At 32.8% G+C, this 25,255-nt stretch overlaps 2 protein-coding genes and 2 long non-coding RNA genes across 6 annotated transcripts; 1 reads left to right on the top strand and 3 right to left on the bottom strand.

The window, feature by feature from the left end:
* Positions 1–1,262: 1,262 nt before the first annotated feature.
* Positions 1,263–22,132, top strand: LOC107363427 (uncharacterized). Of its 3 annotated transcripts, none has more exons than XM_015930648.2 (4): positions 1,263–1,372; positions 1,490–2,253; positions 20,225–20,400; positions 20,869–22,132. In XM_015930648.2, exons 1-4 carry the CDS (start codon positions 1,345–1,347, stop codon positions 20,891–20,893), a joined length of 993 nt encoding a protein of 330 aa, XP_015786134.1. In that variant the 5' UTR covers positions 1,263–1,344; the 3' UTR covers positions 20,894–22,132. The 3 variants fall into 3 exon arrangements, 2 of the variants coding, with proteins under 2 accessions (XP_015786134.1, XP_089123440.1); XR_016198576.1 differs by lacking the exon at positions 1,263–1,372 and having other exon boundaries at positions 1,388–2,253; positions 20,869–21,212; positions 21,549–22,132; XM_089267314.1 differs by lacking the exon at positions 1,263–1,372 and having other exon boundaries at positions 1,388–2,253.
* Positions 8,521–9,628, bottom strand: LOC112538987 (uncharacterized). Its single transcript, XR_003082491.2, has 2 exons — positions 8,966–9,628; positions 8,521–8,904 (listed from the first exon to the last, which is right to left on the bottom strand). It is a non-coding gene; the product is annotated as an uncharacterized LOC112538987 (long non-coding RNA).
* Positions 18,290–19,845, bottom strand: LOC112538986 (uncharacterized). The gene is made up of 2 exons (XR_003082490.2): positions 19,517–19,845; positions 18,290–19,187 (listed from the first exon to the last, which is right to left on the bottom strand). It is a non-coding gene; the product is annotated as an uncharacterized LOC112538986 (long non-coding RNA).
* Positions 22,133–22,277: 145 nt separating the features above from the next.
* On the bottom strand, positions 22,278–23,555 carry LOC107363430 (uncharacterized). The gene has a single exon (XM_015930652.3). It carries the CDS (start codon positions 23,292–23,294, stop codon positions 22,356–22,358), a length of 939 nt encoding a protein of 312 aa, XP_015786138.1. The 5' UTR covers positions 23,295–23,555; the 3' UTR covers positions 22,278–22,355.
* Between the last annotated feature and the right edge of the window lie 1,700 nt (positions 23,556–25,255).

Here is a 25,255-nt window from a genome sequence, read left to right as displayed (position 1 = left end):
TGTTGTTTGCTGAGCGCTGTTTGTTTATGGCCTTGTTGAAGGCGCTTCTTTTGCAGTTGACCACAAATGCGATTATTTGCTGTTGAAATGATAATTGAAGTTGATAAAGTTGCGCTTCCATTACAGCTAATCATTAGACACCATTAGATGTGCATAAATACAGAGAGAGACAGCAATTTATTTAATACTTTTTGCAAACATTTTCAAGAATCCATTTTACAGCCTTAAACCGAAATGGTTGCTTTAGAGGGAAAACTTGAACTTATCTTAATCTTTAAATCTTTTACGATTATACACTTGCCAATAAAGGGATTAAGGCTGTACAGTTGATTCTAACCCTTTGCCACACTCTTCAGTTTCCAGGGAAAAATATGCGCTTCTAATCTGAGTAAATAAAAAGGCAAAAACTTTGAAACAAAGAAAAAAATTTACGACTTGACGAACCTTGAAATGCTTAAAATATCAAATATTTTGACTTTTCGTTGAAAGGCTCAGAAAGATTAAGATATCGAGTTATTTTTATTAACTTTAACCTTTAACCATTAACATAAGTCGCCTTTCAACATCAATAATTGATGATTAAAAATGATTACAATTTCAATGTTTCAAATAATTGTTGATAACAGCAAATGATTTGATTTTGACAAACATTTCATATCCAACTTCAACTACATTGAAAGGAAAGCTTTAAAACATTTCAAGTTAATTCACTCGGTAAAGCTGGTAAAGTGTGTGTTCAAGTTGCATTTGATGGCAATAAAAAGTTGTCTTGTTATGGTCAAATGTATGGTTAAGAGACACTCTTTGTGCCCATAATGATGATGATGGTGAGGACAATGGCGAGGACAGTGATGAGTAAAATGATGGTCACAAAATGACCAAAATTGGAGCCACAAAAGGGCAAAAAAACGTTTGTTAGAAGAAGGAAAAAAGTAAGGTGGAAAAAAGGTACAAAAATTGGGTTAAATTGGTTATTGGTAAAGACATAATAATGTTGTCTTGTCAAAGGAAAGGATTTAATGGTTGGAAAAGATGATTCTGATGAAAACCTTAAGTTTCAATCATCATCTTTCTCTTCATCTTTCGATCATCTTTTTCGCATATTTTGACGATCAAACAGTCAGACTAACCAGATTTACAGTAAAGGTAAAAGTGATGACAAGCAATGAAAATGTTATCATCCAAAATGAAACCTCACAAAAAGGTAATCCAATTTCATGTCGATCAATATCAAAAGTCATCATTATCATTGAAAGATGGTTCTTGGTAAAAGCAAAAGGTTAACCAAATGTAAAGTGAGTTACAGTAAAGTTGGCCAAATATTTTGTTTAATTATCATTATCAATGGATAATAATAATCATCTAATTGAAAGTAAGTCTTAACCAGCAAGTTTGATGAAAGTGTTTAAAGATAAGAGTAAAATTGAAAACCCAAAAAACCAGAAAAATATTTACATTTGTTTTCATTTTGTATTTTGTTTTCCAAAAGGTTTAAAGATTTGTGATTCTCAGGTTAATGGTGATCATGGTGAGGTTAATGATTCACTTGGGATGTTTAAGTGTTCACCTTTGGATAAAAGTAAAGTTAACCAATTGAACGTTAATCATGTTAAAGAATCAATTAAACCGTCTTTTACTAATTGTTGCCAGTGTTTTCATAATTATCACGTTAATCTAACCTATGAACCTTCTCAGGAGTTTGAAGGTTCAACCAGGAATGAAGGTAAACCTTCATTAAGATGTTCATCACCTCTATCATATTCATTATCCTCATGTTCATCTTCAACCTCATCATCATCATTATCATCGAAAACAATCAATTCACTTGCAAGAGGAACACCATTTTCACCAAATGATTGTACAATCATGAGACCATTAAATCATTCAACTGACCATTGGTTACCAGTAAGCTCACTCTCACCATTAGGAACCTTGTTAAATTGTCCTGGTTCATTAGTCAGCCCATCTAATAATGGGAATAATGAATTGAAATTTGAAAATGAAATTGAAGCTCATCAAGATAATGGTATTGATTGTGCCCATCATAATGATCAACAATCAAAGGGTAATTTACTTGAAAAGGATAATTCAACCGAAAATTGGAATAAACCGAAACAACGTCGATTCCGAACCACTTTTACATCCCATCAACAGCAACAATTGGAAAGAGCATTTCGTTCAACTCAATATCCGGACATTCAAACTCGAGAAGATATTGCAAGTCAAATAAATCTAACTGAAGCACGAGTTCAGGTAAATCACAAAAATCACTCACATTTAACCTGAAAAACGCTTTTCTCTTCCCTTTTCTTCTCATTCCACTCTTTTCACCTTTTACCATCTTTTGTTGTTCTTGTTCTTGTTGTTATTCTGGGCTCAAAAAAATACATATACAACTAAATATAATCCTCTAAGGTATTCATATCAGAGTTGGCGATCTTTTTCTCTACCTTTTCGCACACCAAACCTTTTTACTTGTTAAGGTAACAAGACTGGACTCTTTTTTTACCTTTTCACTTCTCCTTCTACTTTGGCCTTTCCTTGGCCAAAACTTGAAGGTCAACTTATCAACTCTCTAAATTAGTCTACTCTTAACTTGACTCACTACATATCTATATATTATTGGCCTGCTCCGGAATACATGTAAAGGTAAACTAGGTTGTGGAGAGATCACGCTGACTACTCCATTAGACTTGCTGTTATTCCCTTTTTTTGTGTTGCTTCTTACTTCGTAAGTCGACATTTTTAGCCTCAACTTTTCTTCTCTCTCTCTCTCTCTCAACTAAATAAGGGGAGTTTCACTTTTCTCACCAACTCACATCTAGGTAATCATCATCTTCACCATCTTCATCATTATCATTATCAACATCAACATCGTTACGAATCATGATGATGATAAGAGCCACTCTTGGTTAACAATCTCAACTCTCACTCATCTCATCAGCTTCAACCCTCAACACTAGCACAGGCTCAACCTGTAAATGCTTCACTACTAGGTTAGGTTGAGAGAGGTTGCCATTGGGTGAACAACAAAAAAAACACAATTTATCAAAACACTTAAAGTATCAAATTTGTAAACTTTAAATTAGATGATGATGATGATGATGATGATAATCTACATCTTTCCCCATCTTGGCTCACTTTTTCACCTTTTTTTCTTCATCATCACCATCATCCAGCCTCTCTCATCAATAACCTAGGTGTGTTGAGTCACACAGACAAGGTACACACATACAGTTGACCCAGCTTTTATAGCCATTTTTTCCCTTCTCATTCTATCATCATCACCATCTTCATCAACCAACATCATCCCCATAATCATCTTGATCATCATTTTTCATGATAACTTGTTTTTGCTTATTTCCAATGTCAATATCCTTCTCAAGGTTCTTCCTCTTTTCACTTTTTTACTCACCTTTTTTTTCCTCATTTTTTCTCATCTTCATCATCCTCAAACCCATCATTTTTGTTGTGGTTAATCATTTATCAACTGTCTCATTACACTCATCATCATCTTAATTGTCCATTTAATTCAATTTTAAGACAAAAACACACAAGCAAACCAAACTTTCCAATATCAAATCGCAAAGGAAACTTGTGATAACTTTCAGCTTTTATTTCTAATAGCTATTGAGTCTAATAATAATCTTGATAACAAAGTAACAATATACTGCAATTTGCTTACTCTAATGATAAGATAATCAAAATGTGAGTTTAATCTTTTTTTCATGTTTAAATAATAGTCTATTAGTCTATCGATCCATGTAAACTTAATCAATGAAAACTGTTCCTAAACCAATTGATGCTCCATTGACCGCAAACTCCTTGGACAGGTCAAAGTGACTTAGTTTGTTATCCTCAAACAGAACTGATTCAATTGACAAAAGTAAATTTTGTTCACTTTTTTTTCCTCTCGCATGGCCTCGCCATAATAATGATTGATAACAATATTAAAGTGTTGTTAGAGTTTCAATCTGAATGGTAACAACACACAAAAATGATGAGAAAACGTGTGACAAGTGAATGAAGGCGAAGAAGAAGCAAGAAGGAAAAAAAAGTTTACTATCATCATTAACTATTATTATTTTACTATTACAATTTTTTCTCCTCTCATCATCATCATCTTCTTGTTGTCATCTTCAATTGATAACACCAAGCCCTCACCAATATAATAACAACATAAGCAAACAAAGCTCCTAATCACACAGGTAATTGCTGTAATAATGGTTTATAGAAAGCAAAGTACACTTGATCATCCATCTCATCTTCAATCATCATCATTATCATCCTGAATCAGAGCAAAGGAATCACATAAAGTGTCCAACTTGAGCACTTGAGAAATGCTAATAAAGATCCAGAATCGAAATGCTTGAAACGTTCCAAAAAAGGTTCAAAATTTTCGTGAAAACTCGAAAAGCTAAAAACTTCTAGAAGCTCAAATTTAAACTCAATTTTGAGCTGAAATTTGTTCAATTGCTTCATGAAATTATAGCTTTCAATGAGGCAATGATTCAACTGCAATAAATGTAATTGCAATAAATTTTGATGCTTTTCATCTTCACTTGAACCTTAAATTGTTCAACTTTGTTTGCTTTTCACCATTTTTTTTACCGTTTTGCTAAACACATTAATGACTTATACGTTTGTACATAACCTAATCTCAACCACTTGAGTTAATTAATTAAATCCACCGACCTCTTAAGGTTAACAATCAATCAAATGGTAACCGCAATCATCGAAAGCAATGATAAAAAAAAGAAAACAAAATTCCAAAACTTTTCACTTTTCACTTTTCAATCTCAATTTGCTTCTCAAAGGGTAAACAAAGTAAAAATTGAATTAAATCAATGATTAAATCTGTAGATAAATTTAGCAGTAATTAACAGTTGCAATCAATTTCAATCATTTCCTGATGATTAGACTTTTGCCAATCAGTTTAGCTTTTGATTGTTTCAATTTGTTTTGACTTTTCTTACTTCAATCAAAACATTTCTTAATTGCCTTTCCATCATCGCACAAGCATTTTATGGTTGTTAACAACAATGAGAAAAGGGTTGATCTTTGGGTTTGTATCAAATGATAATTGTGATAATATAAATAGTAACCAAAGAAACCCGCAATTAGACAATTGAAATGAATGCTTTTTTTACTCCACTTTTAATCATTGGACAATCTTTATTACAATTGGTTAATTCACATAAACGAATTAACAGTTACAATTAAAGTTATAACTTTTTTCAAGTTGCTCTTGGTTACTGGTTACTGGTGTTGTTATCAAAAACCATTTTTCTGATTAACTTCTAATTCTTATTGAATCTTTTGAGTAAACAATTAAATGTCATCGATAACTCACTTGATCACTCACCATCATCATCATTTATCATCTTTTTGTGTGTCAAGACAAAACTCTTCAATTGCCAGATCTTTCAAATCAAACACTTGAAAATGGTTCAACAAATGTCAAGTTACTTGCAATGTTTTCATTTTCAGGTTTCAAAAAAAAAAGTCAACGAAATGCATTTAAATTTATTGATATTTTTTTTCGTTTCGTTTTCTTCAACTTTTCATGTTAACAATTGTGTTAAACATGATGATAATGGTGAAAGATATAATTTGTTTGTGATTAATGAAGATGATGAAGATGAGAGAAGGAAGAAGAAGAAGAAAAACAAATTATCTTTTCTCTGCCTTTTCCAGATTATTGTTGAATCACTTGAGTTGCGGTTATGCATTTATGTTCATGTTGATGATCATGTTATTGATGAGCCTTGATTTAAACAATTTTACACTTTCATCAATTGCTTAATTGCTTGCATTTCTTCATCAAAAAGGCAGAGGGTTAAAGGGTGATGAAGATGAGGTGAGTCAAGGTGAAAGCAAGAGGAGGAGGTAAAACAAGGAGGAGGTGAGAGATGATGGTTGAGTTGATTGTTATGCTTGGTTTCAATGAATCGCGTTTTGTGGTTTGTTTTACAAGCTTTTTTTTCCTTTCACTGTTGCCCCAACAAAATGAACAATAATGAATGTAAACAACATTAAACTATTATCATTTCAACTATGATCATCAACAATTTGACAATTTTGCTTCCTTTTTTTACCATGAAACCAAAGGAGGAGGAAGAAGATTATGGTGAAGAGGAAGATGAAACAGCCAATTTGTGGCTTAAAGAGACTTTTTTGCCTTCTTTTCTTACTTTTGTTGTCATTATGAAATGAAGAAAAGCAAGATTATGATGAGGATGAGAATGATGATGAAAATGTTGTTCATCCGTTGAACAAAAGCGCCTTTTTTTGGGTAAAATGTATGAACATTACTGGCAACCACTCAACCTCGATATCTTTTGCCTTCTCATCTTTTTATCACATCTTGTTGCTGCAATTTTGGTGAGATGATGATGATGAGAAATGTGAGTGTTTTAAGAAACAATGTAGAGCAATGGCTTGATGACCGGAAACATGGTGCTGATGAATTCCGGAAGTTAATTGAGATTTTGTTTCTTCTTCTTCTTCTCTTCTCTTTCTCTTGTCAGTGAAAGGCAAACAAAAGTGGGTGAGTTTGAAATGTTGTCTTTCTTTTTCCACTTCACCAAAGGTAATAACAATTTTCCCTTATTCTCTCTGTATTTAGCTGGTTCTGTAATAGGATAAAGCGTGTTAAGATGCTTGCTAATCTTGCTCACTTCGTTTGCTTTTCATTTTTCACTCAAAAATTATTAACACATAAGAAGAGCCAGAGAAGAGCAAGAAAAGATGCAATTTTTTTGCTTCTCTGGGTTCACTCCATTTCCCATTTCTAATCATCTTCATGACCTCTTGAGGCTTTTTTGACACAGTAAAACCTATTACTGATAACATGATAACACACATAATTAGCTGTACAAGTAATTTCATTTTTGCATATCATTTATCTCATAGTAATAGCTTTAAACGTAATTATATTCAGATTGTTCAGACTTACATTTGGAATCAATTTTAGCAACAATTTTCGTCTTTTTCTTGTTCAAGCTTTTCAAACAATTTTCAACAACTTTTGTTGGTTTAAGCGAACGGAGAAGCTCTTGATTTTTTTGATGTTTTCTTCTTACCTTTTCAAAAACTTTGGCTTCAAGAAATGAAGTTTCATCAAAATTTAATAGTTTAATGAGTTATTATTTACAAGTTTCATTAGACTTTGAAAAATTTCAAATATTCTAATTATCCATTTCCTGAATAGCTGGTTGGTCTGCAAGTTCAATACTGATGATCATGAAGTGTTTTCTGACCTAATATACCTTTACTCATGGCATGCTCAACAAGTTTGAAATGTTGAACTTTCAGTTGAAAAAGAGTAAAGTATAGGATTGAAAATTCCTTAACAAAAATCTCAGCATTCTATTGGAAATTTTCATGGAAAGTTACCTTTGAGAGGATTCAGGGTCAAATAGATAAAACTTGTTTGGATAAACTCTTTGGAGCCAAAGTCGATCTGATGCTCGATTCCTCGCTGATCGAATCTGGTTTCATGATGGAATTATTCACTATATCGTCTTTTATGAATGGAAAATTCATTTTCTCTTCAAAATGAATCAAATTTTATTTTGAATAATGAAACATCAAAAATTGCTTTGATGAGCAAATGAAAGCTAATTGATTTTAATTGCAGCTTATTATCAGCCTAAAGGCCTTTACCTGGTTTACCTGGACTTAGTTATTTTGACCATTTACCTTTGGAAAAGGATTAAGTCGCATTTGAGAAGAGCTTTGGTCTTAAGCTTTTTTAAAATCTTCTTAAATTCAACGATTAGAGTGATTCGATGCAAATATTTGCCCTAATCAGGTTGATTTATGGTTTATTTTGTTTGTTCATTTGATGAATTTTCTTAAATTTATTGCATGGATCAAGTTGAATCTGTTTGTTTCAAGAATTAAAATTTTGCAAATGATCTCTGTGGTTAAGGATCAAGACTCATCCACTGAGGTATTGGTGACCACAAGCCAAGTCAAACCACACTTATTTATTGTGATACTTTTAACAAATTAAAGCACTCATTATCACTCCACTAGGCGATGAGCAATGTGCAAATGCGCCAAGTAAAACAACCGCCGTTTAACTCAATAAACATTGCCAATCATCTGTGTTGATGCCGACGCCTTTAGTCAAGGCCAATTAGATGTCACAACAGATAGCCTGATAGCGATACTTGATAATTTATTAGGTTAAATTAAACAAAATTAAAAAAAATTCTAATCTATTTCATAGAAAGTGTATTTTCCGTGCAAAAGCAACAAAATGATTTCTTGGAAATGAATCTTCACTTGATTCGAGTGCACTCAACATCCTTAAAGACAACTGTTTCTAGCATTAAAACATTTGCAAGTAAAGATGAAAATTGATCAACAAAATTGTTCATTTTATCATGAATTCATCCATTCGTCCACTTATCTTGAGGTTCATCAAAAATTGTGACTGTTCACTTTGGCCTTTCAGGATGAGACTGAAGTGAACAGTAGCCAGGGTGACAAGAATGATGATGATGAGAAAAAGATACTTTAATGTTATTATTTCGTGAGAAGAAGATTTGTGTTCATTTTTGGCAACATTGATAAAGGTTCAAGTGAAAATGATCATGAAAAAAAAGGAAAAGACGTAACATGACTGATAACATTGATAATTGTAGTTAACATAGTTAATTGTAAAATTGATGATTTGTAGGTGATGCGGGTTTGCAAGATGGGTTCACATCATCATCTTGTTAGTGGCAAAGACGAGCAAAAGATGATGGCATTTGTGAGGCCATTTAATTGCCGACTCTAATATTTAAATTGATACAATCCATCAAAGGCCTCTCAATCATTCACCTTATTACCAGTGATTGATTAATTAAGGCTGACCAAGAAAGGCAAAAGATGATCAAGTGAACAGACCTGCAAAGGTAACAAGAAAAGGTGAAAGAAGGAAAAGTCAAAAACAAAAAATGAAATTCACCTTTAACGGGATGATAAACGATTAGATGATAAATGTTATTGTTGAAACATTTTCATCGTTTGTCCAACTTTCCATATTAATTATTACAAGATTAATCTTAATGATGATTTATTGGACATTTGGTGAATTGTAAAACTGTCAGCTTTAAACATTTTAATTTACAATCAATGGATCCTCAATCATAATAACAGAATATCAATTTCTCAATGTAATTGAAACACTTTTCCCATTAAACACTAATCAGTCTCATCACCTTTCAAGGTGCATTTGTTGTTTTTTTGTTTTCTCCTGTTTTTTTTAATGATAAATCTCAAGTTGCCATTGTTATTCCTTATGAATCTTAAGATGATCATTGTAAGACTTTTTCTTCTTCTTCATTACAATAGAAAATCAATTGAATCTGAAGAAGAAGAAAAAACAAGGTAAATGTTGAATAATCGCTTGTTGATCAATGAATGATAAGTTGGGTGAAAGTGGGAGGTAAGATGGTAAAACAATGAGAAGGTGAACAATCAAGACAAACTTGTGTACCAATGTATCTGATTGTGCTGAGAGGCTCTTGAGAATCACAAAATTAAAAGTTGATCATTTTAATTGTGATTATGATTTAAGTTTAATTTTCACTTTTCCCTCATTTCTGGATCAATGTAACCAGAAAGGAAAGTTGAAACACTTTTGGGTTGTCAGTTTTCCGTTCTTGTGTGTTGATAATCATCGAGTTGATCAAAGTGTTTTGACAATTAACGATCATGATTAAGCTGTTGATGAGTGAAAAAAGATGATGATCCAACCACTTACAAGTTACTCATTGATTTTGAAATAAAATGCTAACATTTCATGTCTATTTACAGTTATCGTTGAGATAGCTTTTTGTGCTTTTGTTCAACTATTTTTTTCATTGAAAAATTCAGAGGAAAACTTGAAAAGGAAAATGTTGAAAGTTGGAAATTTTACATTCTTTCAGTTGAAGTTTAAAAATGATTGCAATGTTTACCAAGGAAAGCCAAAAGTTTGCTTAAACTTGCCATTTATTAGGTTAAGTAATGAGCCTTGTTGACCACAAACAACCACAGAAAATGCAATTCAATAAATCTGGATGCTCATTGAGTCCAATTATTTAAAGCTTGTATCCTTGATTCATCACTTTCATCGTATTTCTTGTAGTAAAAATATTTATTTATTTTTGCCTTTACAATTAACAGACTGCCATTTAACACATTACCGGCTGTGAGTTACGGTCAACTTGAAGTTAAACTTAAGTCGATTGATATGGTCTTATGATCGTCAATAGTAAATACAAAATGTATAATTGAAATGATGCACAAGACAAGTTGAATAATAACTTGTTGTCAGTGCAAACATTTGTTTTACCCTTAAAACGATTAACTGTTGTACCATTGGAAAGACCAGACCCATGCACTGTCCATGGCACTGACTGTGCAAAGGCTGAAAGGTTGAAAAAGACTGAACAGAAGAGTAAAAAATAGACTCAAAACTCAGACAGGAAACGCCAACGAAAACATCTTTTTTTTGCTTCTTCTTCTTGTTCGCCTTTACCATCGTCTTTCATCTTCATCCTCATCCTCATCAACCTTATTGCAAGGCCTCCAAGTGAGTAAAACAATTACACTTTCTCTCTCTCTTCTCCATCTTCATCATTCTCCCTCAACTTACCATGAATATTTATTGGAATAAGCAATAAACAATAAGCCAGGAAAAGAGGATGTTAAAGATGAGAAGGAGAAGAAGAAGAAAAGTTGGTTTTTATTTTACTTTTTTTTCTCTCTCTCTTCTTGTTTCTGTTAACAAAGTCAATTGACTTTAGAGGAGAGAAAAATTACTTCATCCTATCATAATCATCCTATCATCATTATCATCTTTTTCATCTCCTTTTACATTCCAAGGAAAGAGGAGAAAGAGAGAGTGAGAAAGAGCCAAAGAGAAGAGAAGAAAGAGAAAAAAATAAACCAATGAAACAAGATAATTTGCAGTTACTGCAAGATACTTTTCCTTCATCACCATGATGATGATGATGATGATCATCTTTGTGCTTCATTTTTGCCTGTGCAAATATTATATGAAAAAAGCAAGGTTAGAGGCCAAAGACGTTTTACAAGAAGAAACCTCAAATATCTTTAACAGAACCTTCAATTGCTTCTCAACAGTTACTCTTTATATTGCAATAAAAAGCATATAATTTGTGATCGTTTTAAGGTTCTGATAGATGGGAATAGTTTGTTCTGAGGAAGAGAAGAGAAGAGAAGAGAAGAAGATGAAGATGATGAAAAGTAAGGCAGAAAAACATTTCTTTGGATGAATGATGAATAAAGAGAAGAAAATTGAGGATTTATTATGTTGTTTTCAACCTTATTAGACGAGGGTTAACATTGAAAATATATTGATCATGATGATTATGATGATTATGATGATGATTAAGTGGAGCTTAAGAAATTGGAATATTAACCGGATAATTGGGATTCCATGAGGATTACAGTTTGAAACCTTAAATTATTGAATGATCAGGAAGACCATGATAATGATAATAATGATGTGAAACATTGTAAAGGTTAAAATGAGTTGAGGGAGGAAAAGGCAAAAGATGGATATCGAGTTAATTTGTTGTAAAATGATGCGAAAACGCGTAAACACAATGAATGTGTATAAAGTGATGATGAGAATGATGAAGATAAGAAAAGGAATATTTTCTCAGAAAAAAAGAAGAAAATTGTTTGAAGAAAAAAAAAGCAGAAAACTAAAGAAAAGGTAAAGATAATAATGGCCAGGCCAAAGATTTACGTTTGTTTACCAAATAACAATCAATATATAATAACATTTTTGTTTCAGCTTGACTACCTTTTGGGTTTATTATTTGTACAGAAAAATGATGATCATTCAAGATGATTGGGAATGATGAAGATGATATCAGTAAACTTGTTTGTAAGTTTGTTTAACATGTAAAAAGATGATCGTTTGAATAAATATTTTGACCGGATCATAAACACATCGTTTCAAGTCCCATTGACAGTGAATTTCAACCTTTGCACAGTTTACATTTGGAGAAACCTCAAAAATATATTTAGTTCTTGGTTCTTGTCCCTCCCAGTTGGTCCTCTGAAACAAACTAGACTTTTTTACCTCATTAGAGACCAATTTTTTATGCCTTCAGTCACACCATCTTCATCGTCTTGTTCATTAACATCTCTTGTCTCCATTCAACTGTTTGTCTCAAGTCTACTCTAGACAAAGTTAACCCAAAAATATTAACTAGTTATTTACTTGGCACCATTCAATTTATAGACTTTTTACGCTTCCAAAACGCATTCTCAATTTCAATGGTTCGAGTCTCTCAACCTCACCCAAAGCCGAAGCGTAAAGCGCAACCAGAAAAGGTTTACCTGTTCGCCTTGTGTATCTGAAGGAGTGAAACAAACAAACAATAACATTTACAAACAGATACTTGCTACAAAACTTATTAGTTTTAACTTGAACTGTTGATAATTACAGATATCACTAGTTAACAGTGAAATGGTTGAGATTGCAAGGAAGAAAAAAGAGTTAATTTTCTGTCTCGAGCTTTCAAACCTTTTTTTCCCTTCTTACCTTTACCACTGTTATTAACCACGTTATCTCAATAAAAACCAATGTTACCTTGAAAATCAATCAAGAGTTAAATGTATGTTAACAGAGATGAAAGAGAAACAATCAACAGTAAATTTAAGGTAAAAGGTAAAAAAAGGTCTTCGCCATCTTCTTTTACCTTTTTGCCGATGATTATTATCATTTATCTTTTCAACCTTTGCTTTTCTACCTCACACGAACAGTGATGATGACAATTGATGATGATAACGATGAAATAATGAGCATTTTGTTTCTTTCCACTCTTCTTGCCAATCGGTTGCTTCCATCGTTAGGAATAAAGGTCTCAATTGTCATCGCGTCAACATCAACAAATCACTCGTTCAACTTTATTTTTATGCTCCAATCGATTGATGAAAAGTGGCCAGAAATTGGCCAGAAATTTTCATTCTTTCAAAATTACATTTGGCCAGGAAACCAACAATGATTGCAATAATGATTGCGTGTTGAATGACCAGCAAAATGACAATATCAACACTTGGTTAACTTTTGATAAAATTGAGTAAAAAAAGGAACCACAAAAATAGAAAGAAAATGTTTCTATAAGAAAATGTAAAAATCATTTTCAATTGCAATGCAAATACAAAAATACCTTTACTCTCAACATCATTATAAGGAAGCATAATCATTTGTGAATAATCATGAACATTTCATTATGAGCCAGGTCAACTAGAGAAAGGTTTGAATAACAAAGTTGATAATAATGGACTTGATAATGATGATTGTAATGATGATGAAAATGGTTGAAATATTTTCTCACAATTAACTTGATGATGTATAAATATACAAATGATCAACAAAATGAAGTGTAAAGGTAAAGTGTTGAACATGTTAATTGGTGAAACAATTTGATTGAAAGTTGAAAACAAATTAAAATCATTGTTATAACCGAGTTGATCAATGGCTATGATAAGGTTAAGTTAAAATTTTCATCATTTTCATCTTCATCAACTTTTCTCGTTACTTTACAGTAAAATTGAAGAGGCGTAAAGCGTAAAGACTCATCATCATCCTCCTCATCTTCATCATCATCTTCATCTTTACCAGTAATTTTGCTATTCTCACTTTAACTGTAAGGTTTGCTGTGAAAGTTTTGCTGTTCAACTTTTGTGCAAACCAATTATAGATGAAATCAACTGAACAAGAACAGATGATGATGATGATGGTTAAGTAAAGAAAAGTAAAGATGATGATTAGATTAAGAGAAGGATGAAGTTGAAAAGTTAAGTTGTTAAATATTTTGTTGTTTTTGTTAGATTTTACTGAAAACTTTCATTTTCACCTGAAAAACCAAGTGAAAGTCAATGATGATGTAAAAGCAAGGAGAAATTATTTTCGCACATTTATACTTTTTTTTATTCCTGTTCTTTGCTCAAGTCTTTTGTTCAGCTTTTACTTGTTCATTCGCCTATCATAGGCAGTCTATCATCTTGCATCCTGCACACTCTCTCATCCTCCCCTGTCTGCCAGTCATTCAATCCCTTGTCGAGCATGAACATTGTTCAACATCATCCAACCAATCGGATTAAACAATCACTAATCGCATTTGTTTCATATTTCAACACACGACAGTTTCGCTAATCGTTACAGACTGTTTCTCTTGCGCCAATGATACTATTTCAAATGTTGATAGGCGATTGGAATGAGAAGCCATTTGATTGGTAAAACAAATTGAAAAGTTTTTTTCATTAAAAGTCCATTTGAAGGAACCAAGAAAAAAATCTTGCTTCCGTTGAGCCAATGAACTGTTAAATGAAAATTGTTTGTTAAAAACAAAAATCCATTGCTTTACAAATTACTCTGAAAATCTCGTTGAAAACTTGTTTTTTTCAGAGAAAAAAGATTTTGAAATTTTCAAAAAGACATGAAATCGAATGAAAAAATTAGCTTTTTTGGAATTCATAAAATGATTAAAACTTGATAATCTTGCTGTTGAGACAATGAATCTTTGAATGAATTGTTGAGTTTTTGATCAACTTGAAGGTTTTTTTTGGTCATCGTTTTGCATCTTCATGAGATGATGACAAACAGCGTCTTGAATGGCGTTGAAGAACGAGAAAAAGAAGAAAAGAAATGAAAGAAAAATATTTGCTTGAAAAGTTGGTAAGAAAAGAGGAAAAAGAAGAAAGGGAAAAAGATGAAGATGAAGAGAAGAAGAAAGAGAAGAGGAAAAAGTTTTCTTCTTGTTATGGTTATGTTCATTTATCTGTTTATTTGTGTTTAGTTATTAGTTTTACTCTCTGGATATTTGCATTTGCAAGTGCTTTTTTGTTGTGATCTTGTTGCTGCCGTTGATTTGCTTTGGTCCAGCTTGTTTATACATTGGACGAGGGAAGCAAACTGACCTAACAACCATAATCTAATCCGATTTATGCTGGTCAAGTTTTTTTTATTTACTTTAAAAGTCAACCTTTTTTTCGCTTGCTTTTCGTTCCACTGTTAGCTAAACCAACAAACAGTAAAACATTATTCACTCTTTCAACCTTTAAGGTAACTTTTTCCATCAAAAGTTGATCTCAATCAAAATGTAACTTGTTCAGATTGTTTGTCACAACACTGAGAGTGGACCAAGAATTGGTCAGTAGTAAAGAGAAATGAAATCTTAATAAAGACCAAAAAATAGATTCATTTTGAAATATCAACAATTGAAGTGGGTTTTACAGGAGAAAGTTTGTATGTTGATATGTTCAATTGAAAAGCATGACCAACAAGAAATGATATCAAATTACTTTACAAACATTAGTTTCAGAGGTTGTTCAATCCAGTCAAAATTGGTGAAAACTAAACAAACCCATTCCCAGGTAATTGCTATGAATGTTACCTTCAGTCAACTGCAAAATAGGAAAGTGAAAACTCTTTATTTTATGACTTTCCAGCAGTTGCAAGTCAATTGACTTTTATATTCAATTTCAAAATTCATCAAGTTCAATTAACAGTGAAAAAGCCTGACTTGATAATGTTTTCAAAACTAATGTCAAAACTGAAAAAAAGTGATTCTTGTTTGAGTCAAAAGTCTTGTTCAACTTTTCAATTCAATTTTGCAATTTCAATGTTTTCTTATAATTTGAAGGAAACAATAATGATGAGCAAGACCACCATGAAACTGATCGTTTCCTGTGCCTTAAATATCACATAATCGATGCACAAGAAGAACGAAAAAATGTTCAGATTCTCTTTTTTTTGTCAAACTTGAGATGAAAAGTGAACACAAATGAGTGTCAAAATGCATATGAAATGAGAGTAAATGAAAAGATAAATAGATAAAAAAGGAAAGAAGAAGAGCAAAAGAAGAAGAAAAAAAGTCAAAATGAAGAATCATGTTCATGGAATGTAAACTTTTCTCTTCCATCATCATCCTTCTCATCCAGCATTTGGAATCTACGATTGTTCTAGTGACCTTTTCTTTCCTTTTAAAGACATTAGTTGTTGTTTTTTTCAAGACCACAGTTGGATCCTTTTCCCCTGGTCTCTTCTTGCTCTCTACGGGTCATCCAAAGTTGACTCAGTTTTCATCCCTCATCTTCATCATGTTTACTCATCTTTGCCTCTGTTTAAATACTCTCTTCTCTCTTGACCTTAAACCATATCGATTTTGACTCACAATCAATCAATCGACTATCGTTTTGATTCATTGAAGCATCATGTTAAATAAAAACAAGAACCCACAAAAAAATGGAGATTAGTTTAACGATAAGAAGAAGAAGAAGAAGAAGAAGAAAAGATGAAAAAAGCTTTTTTCCAGCTTCTCTTGTGATCCATTTTAACTCACCACCCTTGAGTCAAGACCTGATAACTCCTATGGAGCAAGACTAGGACTGTCTACAGTTTCGACCCTCTTTCACCTCCTTTTTATCCACCCTTCCACCCTCTTTCAAACCCGCCCGGTGAGTCTCACCTCAGTTGACCTTTGCTTATTTTTGGTGGTTTTTTGCTTTCTTTCAGTTTTTTCTCTTTACTTTTTTCTCTTCACATTTTTACTTCTCATCTTTCATTTCCTAACATTGACCGTCCAATTTGGACAGTTAACTTGAAGCAACTCTGCTGTTCCTACCGACTTGTGTTAACTTGTACACTTACTAGGTAACATTTTAAAGTCACAAAAATTGTGCGCTCTTTTGTTGCCGTTTTTAAAGGCAAACCTCTTTTTTTACTTTGGTTTCATCTTTTTTTTGCTTTCTCTTCTTTCTTCACTTACTCTCTGCTTTTAGTTACTTTCTGACCTCTTCTTTTACCTACCTTTTAGCTGCTCTTCAAACGGATCAAGGTGTAAGATGCAAGATAAGAAAGTTACAGGATAAACATCAACGCTCAAGTTTTCTGGGTATTTATCCTGAAGGTCAAAAGGCGTGAGCAACTGATAAGTTAACCATTGATCTTTGTCCATTAATCGGGCCAAAAATGAAGGAAAAGCTGAAAAGATGAAAGGAAGGTAAGCAAAGTTGAAGTGATAGGAGGAGGTTGACTGTAAACACCTTGCAAAGTGATTGAAAGATAAAAAAAAGTTTAATATCATTAATAATCACAATGGTCTTGAGTACATTGATCAACAAGCAAAGGCCAAGTGTTTATTAATGCCTTGCATCGGAAAAATTTGGAAACTTGAAAATTCCAGAAATTATATTTTCTTCAATAAAATGTCTTGAAACTGCTTTATGTAAAAAAGCTTTCAAATTCAGGTTAGTCCAGAATCGAGTCAATAAAGAGACAAATGTCTTCATTAATAACATTAATAACAAGCTAATGGATCATTCATTTAAAAGTAGCTGCTCATACAAGTTAAATCATAATTAAACACTTAATATGCTGATTTGCTTCAAGTTATTCAGGAAATTGATCGATAATCAGACAGTTTTGCATCTTCAACCAATTAGTCGATAAGTGGTCAGAATTTTCAATCAATTTCTTTTACCGAAAAGTAAACCTTGGATTCTGCTGAAACTCAATGTGAATCTGATGTAAAACCATACTTTTTGCATTCAAATTGTTCGTGTTTACTTTTTGGAAAAAATCATAACCAAATGCGACTTAAAAACGTTATTTTTGCATCATGTTTAACGATGAAATTACATGGGAAAAATTGTCTATTCTTGTTTGATTTCAATTCTAAATTGAACAAAAAATGTTAATTTTTTATCACTTGTCCGACTGAAAGCTTTGCATTGAAATCACAAATTTTTGTTCAATTTTACTTTCATCTTCAAGAATGAATTAGAAGCAACTCAGAGCTTGAATATGAGCTTGAAAGCAATTTGATGGCAATTAATTGAAGCTTCAATTTAGTTTATGAGCTGTTGAAGATGAAAAATGTGACACTTTGATTCAAACTGGATACAAATTGCACATTGGAATCACTCTAAACAGTCATTAATTCATTATCAATTCTTGAGTTGAAAAAAACTGCAAAGTTCAGGTAAAAAAAGATAGTTAACAAGAAAAGTAAAACTTTCTTACCTTACCTATTTAGTAAATGTATGATGATGATATGAAGAGGCCAAGATTGAATTACTTTTGCCTCTTTGGTTATTATTATTATTATTATTGCTATCGTGATCATCACACTCTTCATCCTCTCATCATCTTTCATCTGCCTCACACCTTACAAGTGTGATTTCTGTATATTTTGTGTTCACCTTTTTTTTGGAACAAGAAGAAGAAGAAAAAGATTATCAAAAGGAACCATAAAATAGATTAAAGTTGGCAGTAAATCTGTTTTTTATTTTGAAAGATTCTCAGGGAGGGAAGAGAAACTCACATTGGATTCAGATGAAACAAACTGATAACAAGATCAATGATGAACAAGGCGCCAGAACATGAGTGAAGGAATGATGAAAGGTGATGCTGTTGTTGATGATGATGATGAAAGGAACCGGTTTACCTGGTTTTTTATGTAGTGTCATCTCCAGTGTAGAGATGATCACTTATAAGTCGATGATAGTTTATTTTGATTTCTTCTTCAACTTTTTTTTACCTTTTCTTTTTTTTACAAAAGATTGAGATGATAATGAGTATCATGGTGACGATGATGATGATGATGATGATAATGATTCCAGTGGAATGTAAATGTTACCTCTGTAAATGTATTTATCTTGTTTCTTGCCTGGGCTTTCATGGATCAAAATAGTTGGCCTTGTTACACCTTAATTTTCATATAATCTTTCTATTCATCATTATTCATGATCTAAACATTTCACACTGTTTCTTCTTCTCCTTTGTTCAAAATTAATGTTGCTCAGTTTACATTCATTCCAGGGGGAATGTGCACAGTAATTTGCAGCCAAATCACGACGATTCAAGTTGACAGCCGATAAAGCGTTTCCATGGATTGGTAAATGTGCAAAATACATGTATATTTGCCATGTTAGTCCAGTTTAGAGTCGATTCATGATTTGATATTCATCTTGATTTTTCCCAATCGAGCTTCAGTTTTGCTATGAAAATGATTTGCCTGACAATTGTTCGTTTAGATTAGTCAATTGGTTGAATCCATTTTTAGTACAATGTTGAAGGAACCATGTTAATTGTGCATTTTAATTTAGTCGCAGTTTCAGTTGTTTCTGTCCGAGAAATGGTCAATGTTTGGTGCAATCTGTGGGAATAACAAGTTTAGTTTAGTTTTATGATCAAAAGGGATAATTTCGATGATTTTATTTGATTTGCAATTAGTATTCATCATTCAACTTTGTTCAAGTTCAGCTCAAACCAATGGACTTGCAGTTAAGTGTTGGTAAAATTTGAAAATTTGCTCTTAGTTTAACTGTACATTCGCTTGCGGAATTGTTAATTAACTCAAGATTATTGATCTTTCTTTTCGCCATGGAATCTGAAAAATGTAACTTGAGATTTTTTGGCTTCTTTACACTCAATTTTTTCAGCATATTTCTGTTATTCAAGTAGCCCTTTTCACACTTGACTTACCTTGAATGATTAAGAAAACCCTTACTTTTCTTTGGTCAGTTACTTTCACTCACTTAAGAGATGAAAAAGAGAGGTTGATGATGATGATGATAATGATGATAGGGATGATGAAGATGATGATGAGGAGGAGAACGAGGAAGAGAAGAAAGGTTAAACCGATGAAAAGAAGAGAGAGAGGGAAGACCATCCATTCTTGGCTGATAGTGCTAACAATGCCAAACCCACTTGTTGATCTCTCTCGCTCTTCCGTAGCTTGTTTAGGCTCTTATTGTAGACTCAACAAGAAGATAAAAGCGTGAAAAGAAAAGGGCAAAAAATAACAAGACAGAGAAAGAGAAAGAGAGAGAAGATAGAGATTATTATGGTGATGATGATGAAGAAGGAGAGAAAGAGAAGCAGGGAAGAGAGAAGAAGAGAGTGAAATGAAAATTTTGTTGAAAAAAAGGTAAGAAAATGCCTTTGAAAATATTTTTTTTGTGTATTTTTACTGTAACAATTTACTTTACCTTTTCTTTATTTTTCACTGTTTATACATAAATATACCTATTCTTACCTTTATTTCTTGCTCTATACTCACGTTTTAACCTTAAAATCGTTTCTTTCCTAATTCTTATTCTTATTTCTTCTTCTTCTTCTTCTCCTTCTTCTTTTTTCTCCTTCACTTATATCTTGGCTCTTACATTATGTCCGTTAACAAATGGCCTAAAGGTTTGGTTTCAAAATCGTCGAGCTAAATGGAGAAAGGAGCAACATTTTGTATTAAATACGAGCTTCACTTTAACCAATATCAATGATAATAGCACCAATAATGATGATGATGGTAATGTTAACAATAATCACAATGGTACCAATGATAACAAAAAGTGGCAACCAAAACATTCAAAGTAACGTAAATCAATCATTAATCTGCTCAACCAGAATCACTTTTCATTCAGGTTATCAATTACGATGTTAATAATAGCGTTTTACATTTATAAACCGGCCGACTTTTGTATCAAAAAAACCAAATTATTTACACAATTCCAAATCAAAACAAAGCAAAATTTTCCAAAATTACATTTCACTTGAAGAAGTAGATACTAGAGGATATTATCAGATATGTATTATCAGATATAATCGGATAGCTCCTTAAATAGTGTTGGATCAAAGAGTTGAATATCCTACTCTTTGTTTGTTTGGATTAAGATCTTCTGCCTGGACAGTTTGTTAATTAGACCTCATCTTTCAACCACATTTTTACCTAGTTTTGTTGTTGTTTTTTTTATTTTAAGTTGCTATTTCTCTCTTTGTGAACGAGTTAACCTCATTATGGATGAATAATAATTTTTTGTTGGTAATTGTGAATCTTCTAGGAAAAAATTGGTAACCCTAAAATAACCTGATCAGGATAGATGCAAGCAAAAGCCTAAGGGAGAAACAAAAGAAACAAAGGCCAAATATGGAATGGAAAATATGGATAATTAGGATTAAGACAAGTTGAAAGGAGAGCTCAATCTGGATGGTAATAGACAATTTTAGTGACCCATCCTTGTAATTAGCTGATTGGTGGACATTGATGGACAAGGTGATGAAGAGTGGAGATGGTGCAGTAAAACCAACCAGGAACCAGGAAGATGCAACCCATCCAGTTGTTTGTTTTTTTTGACCAAGTTAATCCGAAATTGGATTCCAAAGGGAAACATGAGTTTGCAATAATGTGAATGCAGATGATCAAGAAACGATTGTGAGAAAGAGAGAAGGAAAAAACGGCAAGCTAATAACTTCAAGAGTCAACTTGTATAGCAAAATGCTCTAGACTTGGTTGTTTAACCCTTGCCATAGCTGCAAGACGTTTTTTTTTCTTGAGCCACTTCATCTTATATTAGATATTATACATATTCTTGAAAGCAAAATATTCACTAAGAATAGTAATAATATTGATGATAAAGTAGGGCTCATTATGATAATTAAACTAGAGTTTTCTTCGTTTTTTCCCTTTCTCTATCTCTCTTTTACTTTTCTACTCATAATTTTGCTGTTATTACTTTGACAGGGAAGAAAAGGTCAAATTTACTTAAGATGGAAAAGCAAAGACTTGGAAAAAAAGGACAAAGTAAATGGAGAAGAAAAATTAAAATGATGAAAAACTTGCTTAGCTGATTATCCTTATCCTGACTGGCTTAAAGTTGATATGCTTTATGGATAAACTTGACCACAAGAAAAAGATTAGACCTTAAAACAAGTTTCACTTGTTGTTGTTATTCTTTTCTCCTTTGTTACCTGTACTTTGTCCTTTTCACTGGTCAAGGTTAACGGTCGAAATTGACCATTATTATCGAGAAGATAATGATTGTTTATGATTGTTTATTGTTGTTTAGATTGTCCAATGTTATTATCATTGTTGATCATTGAGTGCTTTACATTTTATAAATGTCAATCTTTTTTCCTCCACAAGTATATTTGCTTATTGATGTTATTGCTGGCTTATTTTAATTACTGTTTACCAGATTTCGCAAATTTATGTTACTATTTGAAATATGTAATCACAATTCAGTTTCCCTGTTGAATTTAGTTTACCTCAAAGAATCATTTTGTTTTGCAAGTTCCTACAAACAATTAAAATAACCAAAAGTCGAATCATGGTTTCAATCATTTCACTAACTAGATCTAATTTATTCTCGAAATGTCTTGCGAAAAGCAGCTTACCTCGGCATAAGCGACTAAATAATCCAGAGCAGTTATTTTGAATCAACACTGAATGAAACACAGGCAACACTTGATGTCGATTTACAAACATGAACCATGTGGTTCGAATTTTATTAACAATTTCAACTATTAATAAATACAACTTAAAAAACATTTAATCAACTATATGTTCATTTGATGAAAATCTTATGCATTTCTTCTTTCTCCTGCATGGTTTGCACCAACTTGATTGATCTTCAAGACCAAAACGCGCTCTACACTTTTTCAAAGCTCCTTCGGCTCGAGATTTTTCTCTCTTTTTCTTCTTCTTATTGTTAGCTGAATAATTATCTTTGGCAGTCCAACACGGATAAAGTTCTCGATGAACATCCCTCGCTGACCTAGCTTTTTCATAATATTTCTGCTGCTCCTCTGGACTTAAATCATGCCACATTTTCCCTAAAATTTGGTTTATAGTCGCAGACTCTTTCTTAGCACTTTCAGCCGCAACTTGAGCACGGTTTTCCTTCATAAACAACATGAAAGCATTCAGAGGTTTTTTCACATGATTCACATGATGAAGCGATGACGATGATAAATTACTAGATGAGGATGAAAGTTGATTGAATTGTGTTGTATCAGGTGGCGGTGTAAGCCCTTGAGAGTTTGGTGAAGGTGTTGGTATATGATGGTGGGGAGAAGATTGAAAAATTGGATGAAAATGGTGGGTCATTGAGGGTGGCAAGAAATGTCCAAAACGAAAATTATTTTGATAAATCCCGGAGGTTGGAGATGGATGAAAGTATGGAGGGAAAGGCGGTGGAAGTCCCATTGGATGCCATGGCGGTGGAATCCTCATGGAAATATTCTTAGTTGATTGCAAGTCCATGGACAAATATCCACCCATGTGAGCCGGTGGTGGTGGATGGTGAAGTAAATCCAATGGAGGTGAAGTGTATGGCGAGGGATTCCCATGGTAAGGCACAAACTTAAACGATTCAATTAAATTATTCTTTAATGATGAGTGTAAAGTTTCCGAGGCAAGTTTATCCTCTTCACCTTCTTCTTTAAATTCTTTAATTTCATCGTTAGAAGCAAGTTCATCATGGGACATATTGAGGAGAAACAAAAAAACATAAACAAATAGACTATAAATTAAACTTGATGTTACTGGCGTTCAACTTGTGAATGTTGAAGGTACAGCCTCCAAACCAAAGAGAAGCAGAAGATAGCACAAGAAGCTGTGGGTAAAAGTGAGATGGGACTAACTCACTAATCGCTGAAAGGAGAGCAAACATTGAACATTAGAGTTACTCTTTGGTTTACCTTGTTACTTTCAAACGCTTTCTGTTCAATCCAAAAAGAGCTCATCCCTTTTGAATGAGGATTGTCAGTGATCAATTTACCTTTTATATCAAATTATGATTTAATGGTTTCAACTTTATTCAACTCGCTAGTTGATCAATCCAAAACTGTTATTTTCAACGCAACTTCGTTCTGGTTCATTTATTGAATCTCACTTTTTTCAAACCGATGCTTACAATTTATTTGAAATCATTGATTGAATCAAATAGAGCTGACGATTGTTTCATGCCATTGATTTAATTTGTCTTCAAGAGATAAAATATTATTCAAAAGTATTCAATGATTACAGACATTTCCTGTAAATCTCATAATCAGTTTACTTGATATTGAACAACTGAATCTATGCACTAAGAGGTACTGCTGAAAATGGCCTGAAAGTGGCTTTGATACAAGTAAGGGAAATTTATAAGATAAAAAGATTAAACTCTTTGGTAACTTATTATTAATACATTATTTTATTAAATTTCAAAACAAGAGCGACATCTATTAGCTACCAATGCAACAAATATTCAACTCTGTCTCTTTTTAGTCTACACTTTCAACTAAAAGTCCCCTAGATGGCAACATCATTTTTTCCTGGAAAGATGACTTGAATAGGCGATGGCATTTAAACTGCCAGGCAGTTTTAACGATTGCTTGTTTCAGTTACAAGCAATCGAATCGGCTCGAAATGTACTTGCGCTAAACGATGCAAATTCAATTGAATTTGATCCAAAAACTATAAATCCAATTATTATAGATATGCCTGAGCATAATATGGGTCGGATGGGTGCAACAATGCGACTTGGCTTAAAGAAAACATTTGTCGTCAAAACATCGATTCTGAAGAGTTCATGTAGGGCGAAGTCATTCAACTTAAATCAAGACCGTAAATAAAATGTAAAATTTTACACGTTGTACAAATTGTCAGAACGATCGTTTCATGTCAGAACGATCGCTAGTAAAGGTTGACAATTTGAACGTATAGTCAAATGACAACTGATGAAGCGCTGATTACAATGAGAAAAGCCGTTTTGAAATATCTCTATCGGTCCAAAAGTTATTCGTGAAAATATGCTGTACCTGACTTATGCCACATTGGTTACCAGCACAGTTTTTTACCAATTCATAGATTAGATTATTGGTTAAACAAATTGCTTACCAATTTTACATAATCTAACATAGACTCCGAAGTCAGCCGATCGAGTCAGCCAAGCAGTCGACTCGGGCTCCTGCGAGTCGAAGTTGAAATTTTTTTCAGCTGAGTCGGCTGAGTCGACTCTAGCTGGGGTCAACTCAGTCGATTTTTTTGTCGCATTTTCAACAAATAAACACCAACCACATGCTCTCCATGCTGTTTTTATTTTACTTGAATTATTTACAGTGAGGTCTCTCTTAGTCTAACGCTTTCTTTAGTCTCTTAGTCTCTTACTTTTTTAGTTAAAAGCGTTAGACTAAGAGAGACCCTACTGTATTGTAATTCCATCAACCTTTGACACTCAAACTTTATCTTTTTACTTGTGTTGAGTCTTACTCTGAGTCGACTTGAGTCGACTTGAGTCGATTGTTTGATGAGTCGATGGAGTCGACTCGAGTCGACTGCCAGTCGATTAAACGTCCAGTCAGTCAGTCGTTGAAAAAACGGCTGACTTCGGAGTCTAATCTAACATATCCACTTTTAATCGCCATCATATCATAAAAACGGTCAACAATTCAGGGGATTTGGGTGGT

This window comes from Tetranychus urticae, chromosome 2 (genome assembly GCF_039701765.1).
Source record: "Tetranychus urticae isolate SD_2017Ah chromosome 2, NJAU_TeUrti_SD_1.0, whole genome shotgun sequence".
Lineage (NCBI taxonomy): Eukaryota > Metazoa > Arthropoda > Arachnida > Trombidiformes > Tetranychidae > Tetranychus > Tetranychus urticae.
Note: the sequence above shows the minus strand (reverse complement) of the source record. Positions and strands in the feature narration are given on the sequence as shown.